Source organism: Columba livia, chromosome 2 (assembly GCF_036013475.1).
Source record: "Columba livia isolate bColLiv1 breed racing homer chromosome 2, bColLiv1.pat.W.v2, whole genome shotgun sequence".
In the NCBI taxonomy this organism is placed as follows: Eukaryota; Metazoa; Chordata; class Aves; order Columbiformes; family Columbidae; genus Columba; species Columba livia.
This window is the reverse complement of record NC_088603.1, coordinates 26,941,639-26,955,290: the sequence shown is the minus strand read 5'-3', so window position 1 is coordinate 26,955,290 and position 13,652 is coordinate 26,941,639. Positions and strand designations below refer to the sequence as shown.

Genomic DNA, 13,652 nt, shown 5'->3' with positions numbered 1-13,652 from the left:
GGGGAGCCGCGCCAACGGCGGTCACGAGCCAGCCCGCGCGGGGAACGTTCCGTTACGGGCGGCGGGGCGTGGCCTGCAGGAGCCCCGCCTCCCCGGGGACTGTAAATAGAGGCAGCACGTGAAGCCACCAGCCTCAGGTGTGCGGACAGCGCTAGACCCACGGGTACCTACCGGCACCTGCAGACCCGTCCGATACCGACCCGTCCGATACCGACCCGTCCGATACCGACCCGTCCGATACCGACCCGTCCGATACCGACCCGTCCGATACCGACCCATTTACCTGCCAAGCACCGACCGGTTCACCTGCCACAGACCGACCGACAGACTGACCGAGCGACGTCCCGGCAGCGATGAAGGCCGCCCGGATCGCCCTGCGCACCGCCGCCCCCCTGGCCGGGGCCAGCAGCCGCAGCGGGCTGCCGCGGGAGGTGGAGCAGTTCTCCCGCTTCTCTCCCTCCCCGCTCTCCATCAAGCAGTTGCTGGACTTCGGTAAGTGGCAGGACAAGCAGGGGAGGGTCGGGGGGTCCCCGGTCGGCGGGGACGCCTGAGGGTCTGTCTCTCGGAGGTTTGTTTCCCCGCTGAGGGGCGAGGGCGGGGGGAGCGGCGGTGCTCGGGCCGGGCGAGGCGGCAATCCCCGCCTTGGGGTGCCCGGGCTCTGCCTGCGCTGGAGGTGCCGCCGCCCCCCGTCCCGATGCGGAGGGAGGGGAGCGGCCCCACCAGCGGCGGGGCTGAGACCCGCTCGGGTACCTGCCCCCCCGGGGCTGGAGGCGGTGGAGAGGTCGCCTTGGGCGATTTGCCGGGCGATGGTGGCCCGTGACTGCCTCGATCGAAGCTGAAGATAACGCTACAGGCTTTATTCGGTGGTGTTAATGGGATGGGGCATTAGTCTTGTCATTAGTCTTGTCCTGATGAGGCGAACAAACAATTCCCAGATCCGATTACCGCATTGACAGCTGTGAAGTCTGTGCTTATGTTCAGACGTCACCCTGAAGAAGCCCGTGTTTACTGAGGCTGATGTGCTGCTTCTAGAGGATTACAAAAAAGTCCCGTGTCTAAATGGGAAGTGTAAGTGTTCCTCCCAAGAACACGCTGTTTCTTGCCATCGTGTAAACAACGTTCAGCACTAACATGTAGGTACATTTAGAACTGGCCAGTAATAGCATGGTTCCAAAGGATATAGTACAGAAGTGGCAAGGCAGCAATTTGTATTTGCATCTTGAAACTTTTTAAAAGAGGTTTTTACTTTGGATTTATTCACAGGCTCAACTAATGGATGTGAGAGAACTTCTTTTGCGTTTTTGCGGCAAGAACTTCCTGTGAGGTTTGCAAACATACTGAGAGAAATTGATCTTCTTCCTGCTAAATTACTAGGCACTCCATCAGTACAATTAGTAAAACGCTGGTAAGTAGGAACTACTTGAATTCAGCCTGTAAAACAACGTAGCTTTGACAACTTGCTTGTCATAAAGTTCTTTGAATAGTGGAAGGTCAATTTCAAAATGCACAAGAAATGCAGATCATTCATCAAAGCTGAATTGCAAGGTGTTATATGCTGCCCTTTTCTAACATAACAAAGTGAAACTGAAAACCAACATGGTTATATTGTTATTTTTAAATAGTATTAAAAACAAATAAACAAAAATGAACAGTTTGAAATAGCTGATAGAGCAAATCTCACTTCTTACCGTTTGGGAAGGGAGAGAAGAAAACATGTTTTCACGTAGCATTACAGACCCTCAGAGCTATAAAAAATTGCAGAAGCAGTCTATATACTTGTTTGGGTCTCTCACTGAAGGAATTGCTAACAGAGCTTCCATTCCATAGCAGATTGTCTTGGCCTGTGCAGCAAGTATTTGGAATTCAGTTAACATAATCTCTGGTTGACACAGTGGTTTGGTCTGATTTAACCTTGCTTTACTGGTACAACTGCAGCATTTGCAAGGATGGCTGACATTAAGGACAAAGTATTAGAGTTAGATCCAGAAACTGTTCTTAATCTAGCAAACGATTGTGCCTTTGCAACATGCGTCAAGACTGTCAGATGTTAGCACAAGCAGCTCAAGTACTTAAGTTGTGCCAAAGCTGATCAGATTTGGAAAAGTGTTGTTCACATGGCTTTCTTACTAGTGTTGTCATTTGGATCTTCTTTTAAAACACCTCTCTTCTCAAGCATTGTAAGGGGATGCTATGTACCTAAAGTGAGGGTTTAGATTCTTTTTTGTGTGGCAGGCACAAGAAGAGACTTTTAAAACTTTTAAGGTTGAGGCAGTCAAGAAGTGTTCATCTATGATTCCATACTTGGATGGTTCTTTGATACTTCAGAGATACTTCACACTTCTAGCTGACTTGTTAAGAGCAATGATTTGGACAAGACAAAGTATTCTTGCTGTTCCTAGACTAATAAAAAACAAATGTATTTTTTGTGTTCTTTTTCAATAGGTACATCCAAAGTCTAATGGAGCTAGTTGAGTTCAATCACAAAAGCCCAGATGACCAGAAAGTCTTATCTGAGTAAGCCTTTCATTTGTTTCTTTGAACTTTTGATCTCACATTCTGCTTTTCACAGTGTTGTCAGTTTAGAATGACAGCTGTCATGAGCTGAATTTGATAATCTTGCATGAAGTGCTGTGCATAGAACAAGGTGGTTTAAATCTCTGATCATGTTTAGCAATATTGCAAATAAATATGACCCGTTGCAGCTCAGTTCCCAGGGCATACTGCCCCTTGAACTGTCACGACAGAAATATCAACACAAAGTATCCGTGATGTCACATCCCTGCTTCTTTCTGAGATGTCAGCTAGGTGTCTCTTTCCCTTCCTCACACACTCCTCTGCTCAAACCAATATGAATGAGTAAACATACAGTTAATTCGACCTTTTATATTAAAAATATCAGACTATTCTGGTTTAGGTCAGTGAGGAATTACTTTAAAAATAATGGAAAATAGACTATATTTTAATATTAAGGTGGTTATGCACTTACCTATGCTGCTGCTGGATTAGATAATGACATTGTAAAAGCTTGCCTCCATGTAGTCGTAGAATAATATTCTAAAAAGATCTCTTTTTTGATCTAGTTTTATAGATACATTAATTAGAGTCCGAAACAGACATCACGATGTGGTTCCTACGATGGCACAAGGAGTAATTGAATACAAAGACACTTTTAAAGTAGATCCTGTCACCAATCAAAACATTCAGTATTTTTTGGATCGTTTTTATATGAGCCGTATTTCTACCCGGATGCTAATGAATCAACACAGTAAGTAGAAATTTTTACCTGAGGACAAACTTCAATCTAATGAGAAACATGTTAATGTATACATTTCTTAAAACCGTTGTAGATCTGCCTCAGATTTTGTAAGACACTGAAAAGTTAGAAACTGAATGTATGACTTACAAAAGTAACGGGAAAACTTGTTTTCTAGACTGCAGACTAATTGTAATAAGTCTTACGTGAAATATGTAGGAATCTCATTGCTTACATCTGAAAAGCCTTTAGATGTTGAACTACAGAAAAGCCAACATAGTTTTCTGGCAGGAGATAGCATTTTTAACTTGCAAAAGGCATAAACACTCAAGTATTTTACACAATTATATGCTGTGAACACACTGTATTAGTCTAAATTTAAGGCTTTTTATAATACCATATTTGGAATTAAATGTTGTATTGTTTTCATCTCAAACAGCCCTTCTTTTTGATGATAAGTCCCGCTCAGGACACCCAAGGCACATTGGAAGTATTGATCCTTGCTGTGATGTTGCTGAAGTAGTGAATGGTATGTATTCTCAAATCCTTACCACTTCTCTTCATGATCAGTATTTGTATCTGATTGCAACCAGTTTGGGTAACCAACATGTGCTGTATAGGATGCTGACTGCTTTTTATTGAAATAGTTGAAAGCAGTCTGTCAAAACATGAGCTTTTACAGGACAGAACTTCAAATACAAAGTAGCAGTAAAAAAATGTGTTGGAATAAGGCCTAGCAAGTGACAGTTGAGAGAGGAGTTAAAAGTTGCCTATGGTGTTGAGATTGGCCTTGCCTACTCGTAGATAACAGATACATCTACTTTACCAAATTATCAAGTTGTACAAGACTTACCTATGTTGCTGTAATTGCTTATTTACTCTCAGTTTTTAGTGCAGACAGTGGATGCAATGTCATCATTCCTTTGAAACACAGGCCTAGAGTCTGTAACACCTTAGCAGCTAACACAGTTAAAAATCATATTTTGCCATGCATTAAAATGAGTTTCTACAGTGTTCGACATTACATTTCACATATTTTATTTAAATAAATTTTTCAGACGCTTTTGAAAGTTCCAAGCTGCTGTGTGACCAGTATTACTTAACATCTCCAGAACTGAAACTTACTCAAGTGAATGGTAAGATGAGACCTTTAATATCTGTCTTCCGATAGGCAGCAAAACTGCTTTTACTGAATCAAAAGTCTCCCATTTCTATATCTGTAATGGTACATACCAGTTGATCTGTCTTGGGATAGTTCCTCTTCATTTTCGGTTACAAGCACCTCATTTCATGTCTTGTGCTAGAACTCAAATGTCATTGTATCTTAAACATCAGATTTCCTGAGGTAATATTTATGAATCTGAGAGTAGTAAGACTTAACCTGTACTTAGAGTTGCTAGAGAGGAGCTCTGTATCTGAGGTGAGGAAGTGGGGCTGACTGAGAAACACTGGTTCTGGTTCAAGGTGCCTGTGTGTGTCTTATCTCAGGCAATCTGCTTAATCTCTAAAATCCTTTACTTATAAAATGGAATTAATACTAGATTTTTTTCTGGTTTATTTGAAAATAAATTGTTATTAAGCAAGTGGTAATTACAATCTAAACACTGTTATGAGCGCATAACATTTGCTCATCTGAGGGGAAAAAAAAATTGAGACTTGATTTGATTTTCTTGTTTGTTCTGACATACAATTTAGCTATTTTAAAATTTTGATACAATACAGAAAAATTCCATCCTCCTTTTAAATCTTGCTTACCTTTTTCCCTTCCCCTAGGAAAACATCCAGGAGAGCCAATTAGCATCGTATACGTTCCTTCTCATCTTTTTCACATGCTTTTTGAGCTCTTTAAGGTATGTCAGTATAAACTGCTGCTTTTCTTAGTAATCGAAGCTGGAGCATCAATATTTAAAATCTCTAGCTAGATTTGAATAAAGTAAAATGAGATTTCTAAAATGTTCTTATTTGGGGAAATAGCTTTGGCAGTTGGGAAAGGAATGATTTCAGTTGGCAGGAGAGTATTTGGACACTTTTTTGTGGTGGTAAATAGGACAGGGTGAGAGAGTAAAAGTGGGACATGGACTTGTGGCCATTGGTAGCCTTCTGCTTTTAGGGGTTACAGCTGTAGTGCAGGTTTGCCCTGGTGCCTTTTCTGTGGAGTAGGGCATACATCTTGAAGTAGTGAATGGGGCTGAGCTAATGCGCTGTCAGTGTGGGGCACAGAATTCTGGCTCTTCTCCAGAAACCTGGTGACTCTTAAAGGTTATTTAACTGACATTGGCTGGGCTGTTTGTTGGTTGAGAAGAGTATAGTCTTTCATGCGTAGCAGAGTCTTGGCTGTGCTTCGTTGCTTTTAGATGTGAGACCACCTCTGCTCCTGTTACACTAATTGCTAAGTGTTTTCCTTAGAAGCTAGGCACCAATAGGAATGGAGGGTAACTGTGCTCAGCCTCTGCATAACAGGGGTATGATTTTAAGTGCAGAGATTTCTGATGATGGTAACCTTCATTTCCATAGAATTCAATGAGGGCAACTGTTGAATTCCAAGAAGACAGTCCTTCCCTTTCTCCAATTGAAGTGACAGTTGTTCTAGGAAAAGAAGACCTGGCAATTAAGGTATTTTGTTGCCCTACTACAATATGGTTTTAATGTAATCATTATGATTGCATATGCTGTAGCAAATTCTATTAGAAGAACTTGCAGTCTCTGAAAACAGATCAGAGATACTATGCATGAACCTTTTGTTGATAGCCTCCATTTAGTACAGGTATTTAACTGAAAAATAATATGCTGCAAAATAAATGTTTGCATGTAATACCGTTGGAAGGGATTGTTCAAATAACAGCATTTTAAATACCATTCTTAAAACATGATTGTAGTTAACTTTGTTCTCTCTTGAACCAGGTCTCAGACAGAGGAGGTGGTGTTCCAGTAAGGAAAATCGAGCAGCTGTTTAGCTACATGTATTCCACAGCACCGAGGCCAAGCATGGAGGATGATCGACAGACCCCTCTTGTAAGATATTTGCAGTACTCATATTACTAATACGGTTGCTAAAAGTGTTGAACAAACTGGGAGGTTAATAAATTATGAAACACTATGTCTATCTATTGCTTTGTGGGGTGTGCAAAGACTGAGCCTCATAAATATGAATGCTTTCTGAAACAGATTTTTAATATCTAGCTTAGTGGACAAAAATATACTTTTAAAGGTATAAATGAAGAAGAACATTCCAGCCTGAATCTAACACTGTTTTTTTTTTTTCCTATACTCCAATGACAGTAATTTACTTGGTCTTCACTCCCACTCAGTCCTCAAACTTATAAATTATGTTGTCTTTATGGAGGCAAGCACAATAGGCTTAGATTATTGTTGTTTATTTACCAGTAGCTAACTCCTTTTACTAATCAAGCTGTACTAGCAAAAACAAGACAGGGAAAATACAGAAATGTAATGTGTAAAAGTAAGACCCGTATATAAACCCTCACTCTTCCATGGAGATTAGTTTTTTCTTTCATGTGGTTTGGATTTTTTTAATGGTCAGTTTCAATGTTCTTTATGAAACTGCTTAGAGATTTCTGTTTTATTTTAAGAGACGAGTAAATGCATAGGACCTTCTAAGTCTAAAATCTCTGAACTCTTTCCAGCTATTTAATTTTAAGTCACAAGAGCTAGTAAAAAATAAATTACTTTTGTCTTATACTTTTTTTTAGGCTGGTTTTGGGTATGGCTTGCCAATTTCTCGTCTGTATGCTAAATACTTCCAAGGAGATCTAAATCTCTATTCCATATGTGGTTATGGAACAGATGCTATTATCTACTTGAAGGTATGTATTTTCATTTGGTTAAATCAAATACAGTGTTGATACTACCATTAATGCAGTGAAGTAACTTCTCAGTATCATTTTAAAGTAAACATTCTCTCCTCAGGAGTAGGAAATCTTTAATTTTTATTAAGAAATGCCAGTAAGATTTGTAACTGGTGTCTAGAATTTAAAAGATCACTCGGCTTTAACTAGTCTACTTGAAAATCTTCTAGGTAAAGCCCCAATAATGTTTAGAATGGAATACAAAGTAGTAGGAGAAAGTGAAGTAACAGAAACAGGAAGGTGTGAGCAACAGACCTAATTTCTTTACTGTTGCTTCTTTACTCTGACAACCAGAAAGTCTGTATAAACTAATCCTTGAAGAGTCTAGTAGTTGGTCCTATTCAACACCTGCCATATAGCCCATATGTGGGATTCAGATATCAGTAACCTTGAATACCTGGCATGTAACATGCACTGCTGTTTTTATAAGTAACCCGGAAAAAATAACTACGTATTTTTTCTGTTTGTTGTGCTTACCCATGGGAAAAACTTGCTTTGAATTTCTTCTAGTAAACCAAAACCATAGTTCCAAGCACCAATGGCACTCAAACAGAGAAACAATACAAAAGAAATGGCAGTTCAGCTATATACGACAGTTTCCCAATAGAATACGCATTTTAGCTGCAAAATAAGGAAGTAAGAAAGGAATATTTTTTAAAGTTTCTCTGGAATTTTGTAAATGAAAGTTCTTTTCTATGACTTCCAGGACTATCTTGAAAGCAGCTTACAGAGTAACTCTGAAGGCCTATAAAATGTGTAAATATGACTTGATGTTATTGCGTTTGTCCTGCCAAATCATCCAAATCAAACATAGATACTGAAGCACAGAAATGACTGCCTGTATTGTAGAAATATTTCTATAAATAACTTTGTAGTGTCAGTGGCTTAACACTTGAAACCTACTGCATGAATGTTTGCAAAGTGGCATTATTGACAGGTAGAAACCAAATAACTTTTTCCTTCATGATCTTTTTTCTTAGGCCCTATCAACAGACTCAGTAGAAAAACTCCCAGTTTTTAACAAATCAGCTTCCAAGCATTACCAGGCTACCTCAGAGGCGGATGACTGGTGTGTCCCAAGTAAAGGCCCAAAGGATGTATCAAAGCAGAGTGCAGCTCTCTGAAGAGAAGTTGGTGTCCAGGCACTCAAGGGGATCAAGCTGGCTTCTTAAAAAAGACTAGTGTTTGGAGGTATTCCTCTACCTCCAAACAAGCAAATTCTTCAGTTTCGGGACTGGCAGAAGGGAAAGAAGATACGGATGTTATAGCCTGGGCTGCATGCACTGAATGTGGAATCTTGCTGCGGGCTTCAGGATTGGGAAAATAGGAGCACATCGGTCTTTAAAGAAGAGATGTGTATAGAGGAAAGTCAGACTATTTTTTTTTCTTACGAGCAAAGACTTGATGTAATAGAGGTGTGCAATTTTTAAGTCCTGTTTAATGCTTGAATTATGAATACTGATAAAGGTCAGTTATGATGGTGTATATTTTTCTCCTAGAATAGTTATCAGTGGTTCATCTTATTACAGAACTTCTCAGGTAGATAGATAACACCTGTACTTTAAAGCTGTATTTATAACATTTGCAAAACATCAACTTAACATGGCAGTCTTGTAGCAAGATACAAACAGCGTTTAAATACATCCTGACTGGGAGGGAGGGAGCCCTGGGAGGTAGGGAGAAAGTGTTTTCCGTATATAAGGAAGTCCTGTTTTGAAAATACAACAAACCTGTCTTTCAGTAATAATTCTAATTTGATGCCTTGCTCTGCAAGTTGCACTGCTAGATTTTTTTATGTTAAGTTGTTCATGGAAAAACTAGCCAAGTAAAGCTCCCGCGCATATGGTAACTAAGAAGGAAATTGGGATATTTTTATAAAGCTACTGGAAAGACACGGAAAGCTACTTTGTTATAGCAGCTGTAAGGTTAGGCTACATCTGGCATACATCCCTGCACTCCAGAAAGCGTGTGCCAAGTAAGTAGATTGGGATTTTGCAAGAACTCAAGTCAGACGTGCAAGTTGAACGGAAAGGGTTTGGTGATCTGTATTATGTAGGCATGACACAGGAAACAACAGTATCTTTAAAACATGGTCTTGTGGTTCCTTTTTGTCATGCTGTTAGAAGTTTAGTGGGTCGGTACGCAAACCCAAAATCTGCCGGTCATCTTTCTTGAGTTTGTTTTGGACCACACTAGCTCATGGTATGTGGGAATTCTACACCTGGAAAGCTGTGATGAGCACCGAAAGTCTATTAGAAAGGTTTTCAGGAAGAGTGGTGTTGGATCTAGAATTTTGTTCTAAGAACTGTTTATTGCAATGAAAAGGGCTTAGGAGATAAGAAGTTTCAAAATACGAACAGTACTGAAAACTGTAGAATGACTCTTATGAACAGGAAAATAATGAGGAATTGTCACAGGAACAGTGCCAGTGAGAGCTGTTGGGAAATTATTCCATTCTCAATAAGCTGCTTCATTTCCCATCCTTGTGCATTTTCTCACTTGTAAACAAGGTACACTTAACAACAGAATAGAAGTTAAACTATTGGATGTTGCCAAACTGGCCAGTCAAAGTTTATCAGGGCTGTATAATATGACTTGATTATTTTTTTACCAAGTAACGTATTATCTTAGGTGTATATGATCCTTTACAAGAAGTTGCAAGTACAGCATTTAAAGAATCCTGCTCAGTTGTATGACAGTTTTCTAAAATAAATTTGTATTTCTTGGACAGAAAGCCACTCCATATTCTGCTGTGAATATGAAGTATTTTTTTTTAACAGGAATGAAAGCTGAAACTACTTTTGTGTTCTAGAAATCCTGTTGCACAGATTTATCCATCAAAAATAAAATAGTAACCTGATATGCTTTGTTTCTTTAGAAGTATTGGTGATAACTACTGAGCATGATGACTTCAGTATTACATCAAGGCTGTTTTTATCTCAGTGAATAAGCTTCAGTGAAATGAAATATCTTTGTCTAGAATATACAGATGTGGAAAAGCTGCCATCACTGCCTTACTATACTTGAATATGTGTTGATTTTGTATTGAATACAAGGTCACAAAATGATACCTAGATAGTCATTGTTGTCAAGCAAACACAAATGTTACCTCTCTGTCTGCACCCAGTAATGCCTGAGTATGAGTTATGATCTCATGCTGTATTGTACATCTGTAACATAGCTGCAGCTGTAACTTCTATCTCAAAGCAGCTGAAGCCCATGGGTGCTGTAAACATATCTGCAATGTTGCTTGCAGAGAGAAGCTGCAAAAGACATTCACATTGCAGACAGAGATGTCTATAGCACTTAAGGAACCCACGTGGAATCTCTGTACTTTTAAAAAATACCTAAGGGCTATCTGTCTAGATCATACAGTGTCTTTTTTTAGCATTTACTGAATTTTTATTCCTGAAAGTAAAGCTGTGGTTTTAAGCCTTTTACTTGGATGTAGAAATAATTTTATAATAAAATCTTCTAAATGGTTGTCTAGTGTCTTCATTTTCTTCTAAGAAGCCCAGTGCAAGCAAGGCATTTTTTATTTTAAGTCTCATGAAATGGAATTGAGGAAAGCACATTTCATACTGTGTCAAATAGATGTAGCAGGTAAAACACTGAAAAAAAGACCTGCTTGTGCTTAATATTGCATCTGCTGTGAGTTTACATAGCACCTAAAATCACTGCATCACATACACATCACCTGATTCTTTCTAATTAAGATAGCATTCATCTTGAGAGATGACATTGAGAACCCTTCATCAGTGCACATTCTACCCTCCAAAATATTTTTGTGTTCAGTTACAAATAACAAAAGTTCACCCTGAGTTTTAGTTTTATATTAAAAAAGACATGCATCATCAAGTCTATAACAACTTTTTCCATGGGTGTCTTCCAGCTCCGAAGCAACAGGACAACTGGTTTTGAGTAGCTGGCTCATAAGAGAACAGTTGTTCTCAGATGGAACAGGCTGTGCCATGATAAAACAGTCCTGTACAGCTGGTGCTTTGGCAGACTTCTGTTTGCCTCGGAATGTCCTGCATCTCCGTTTTAAGAAGATACGCTAACTGCAAAATTGTGTGTAGGTACTTTTTACCTGAAAAAAGAGAGGTGAAAAACAGCCAGCCACTGGCTGTCTGGCACTAAATTTACAAGTGACAGCCTTGTGTGCTGAGTTTCCCCTTTTAAGAATGTTTTTTTTCACCTGTAATGCCAGTGAAGCAGATCAGGTGGTGTAAACTTTAAGCATTTTGCAATTACAGAAATGTACCACTCTGACATATATCAGTATGTCGTGTGTTGGGAGCAACAACCCAGAACTAGAAGTACACCAGCAACTTTAATAAGCTACTGCAGAAAACTAAACCAAACCAGTAAAAGCAACACCCATCGCGTTTTCTTTTCCCTATCCACCTTTACTGTCTTGTAGTCCCTAGAGACAGGACTAGCACATTTCTCCTCAGGTTTTTCCAAGCAGAAATACATACACATGCATTCTGTACCTCACCCACGGCAGGCTCACGAGACACACATGCTGCCACAGATGCAGAGGGCTGTACCCGGGTTGCTCTGCAGCCCCGTGGAGAGCACGTGGCCACAGCAGCCACCACAGTGTCCCCGCAACACGCTACTTGCAGGCCATCGGCTCCAGCCAAGCACCTGCAGTCCAGAAGGTGCCAGAAATGGAAATGTTTTTTTTTCCTTCCACAGCACAAACGCAGTGAGTGACAGAGGCTGCACAGCCGGCTCCTGATTTAGCAAAGCACTGGGGGTACAGGACCGGTTTCCAGCACGTCAGAGATTCACTGACATCAGCAAGTTTACTCATGGCTAAAATGCATTCTGGTTTCACAGGCGATAAGCAGATGTTGCACTTCCCCCCATTGCCCCTCCATCAGGACCTTACACAGCCAGGTTTCTGAGGTCAACAGAAACCATGCCAAAGCACCTGATGCTTTCTCTTCCAGATCGTTAGCTAAAACGTGTACACTGATTTTGCTACTGATACCTTGGGCACACATCCATGTTAATCTCCCTGCAGCACTGATAAGTGGTTGTTCATTATCATTTTTTCCCTTGTCGCTTAACCAAGCTTTCAAATGCACCAGACTTTGCCCTTATTGTGTGCTAATGTCCTTCCCATAGCATTATTACAAAACAAGCTTTGCTACCTTTGATAAAAAACACTACTGGACTGGAAAAATAGATATTTTTTTTTTCCCTTGCAGTATTGATGATGATGACTTGAGATGATCAGGTTATAACACCCAAGAACTGTCTGCCCTTAAATTCTTGAGAAGTTTTGGCCAACGGAAGGTAGAACTTGGCAGTTTACGATCCCCCAGTTCAGCTAATCTGATGGAAGGTGCAGATGGTGAAGAGAAAGGGGCACACTTCTGGCTTAATATCTTTGGGTTTGCAATTTTAAGTGCCTGTACCTCGATCCCATATTGCAGTTCCTAAGGTGGCTTTGCACATCTGTGCTGGCATGCATGTGCAATACAGAATGACTGAATCAGTACCTGGCAAGATGCTGCTGCTCCTCGCAGCCAGCAAAGGGAAAGCAGGACACCTCGGTGGGCAGTCTCAGTTGGCCCTACATCTCTTCACTCACTTCACAGGGAGGAAAGGGCAGAAAATCCCTGTGGGCAGTCTGAGTTCTTCCCTGCCATCAAGAACACTGGATGGCACAGCAAGAGGCTAGAACACAATCTTGTGTCTTAAGAATATTCTGAGACCTCTTAAAACATAGTCTTTTATATAAGTAGAAAAATGGGCTGTCAGGAGCTGCTCCTCACTGGCTCTCTTCTATATTTCTGCTGCAGCTATAAAAGAAAACCAAAGCAGTGCAACAAAATGGCCCATGTAGAATTAGCACAGATTTTCCCATGTCACCCCTCGCTTTGCAGTTCCTAGCAGGAAGAGGCAAGAAAATAAGGGTTCTACCTGATTTCCTGCTATGTGAGGGGAAAGCCTGGGGAAACAAGCCTCACGCTGCCTTCCTGGAGTCATCCTGAAAACCCAAACAGACCTGTGATGCTGGGAAACACAGCAAGACAATCATTCCCACCATCTGGGGATGCAGAGCATCCTTCTGGAAGGTGACAGAGAGTTTCTAGTTTAGGATGGCTACATTTGATGTCACATTAACATGATACAACCAGATGTGACCTGTCTGGAAGCCAAGCAAGACAATCAAGTAAAATAATATAATTATTTCCTTCATTGTTTATAGATAGGACTTTCTGTACTATGTGGCTTAGGGTCCTGGCCTTGAAAACGGATCACTTTGGCATAGGATTCAGCACATCAAGTACAACATCTTAACATGACACTACATACATATTTATATGTATGTGCCAATGTATGAGTTGGATATCTGAGCTCCCTCTCTAGTGACCACAGTCTATGTATCCAGAGGACCCCAGAAAGCTATCAGCTCCTTCTGAAGCAGGCACCTACACAGAATCATAGAATCATTCTGGTTGGAAAAGACACTCAAGATCGTTGAGTCCAACCATTAAACTAACATTGTCACT

At 40.5% G+C, this 13,652-nt stretch overlaps 1 protein-coding gene across 2 annotated transcripts; it reads left to right on the top strand.

The window, feature by feature from the left end:
- Window positions 1–96: 96 nt before the first annotated feature.
- Window positions 97–10,602, top strand: PDK4 (pyruvate dehydrogenase kinase 4). 2 transcript variants are annotated; one of them, XM_065051114.1, is made up of 12 exons: window positions 97–217; window positions 278–492; window positions 1,264–1,405; window positions 2,443–2,514; window positions 3,081–3,265; window positions 3,693–3,782; window positions 4,312–4,389; window positions 5,027–5,103; window positions 5,768–5,866; window positions 6,155–6,265; window positions 6,964–7,077; window positions 8,100–10,602. In XM_065051114.1, the coding sequence occupies exons 2-12, from the start codon at window positions 354–356 to the stop codon at window positions 8,241–8,243; spliced, it is 1,251 nt and encodes a 416-aa protein (XP_064907186.1). In that variant the 5' UTR covers window positions 97–217; window positions 278–353; the 3' UTR covers window positions 8,244–10,602. The 2 variants fall into 2 exon arrangements, with proteins under 2 accessions (XP_064907186.1, XP_064907187.1); XM_065051115.1 differs by having other exon boundaries at window positions 111–232.
- The last annotated feature ends 3,050 nt before the right edge of the window (window positions 10,603–13,652 follow it).

Excerpts from the sequence above, each read along its gene's own strand:
- PDK4 (XM_065051114.1), top strand. The coding sequence starts at position 354 with ATGAAGGCCGCCCGGATCGCCCTGCGCACCGCCGCCCCCCTGGCCGGG. Across the intron at positions 2,515-3,080 it reads GACCAGAAAGTCTTATCTGA|TTTTATAGATACATTAATTA; the intron begins GTAAGCCTTTCA and ends TTTTTGATCTAG. Across the intron at positions 3,266-3,692 it reads GATGCTAATGAATCAACACA|CCCTTCTTTTTGATGATAAG; the intron begins GTAAGTAGAAAT and ends CATCTCAAACAG.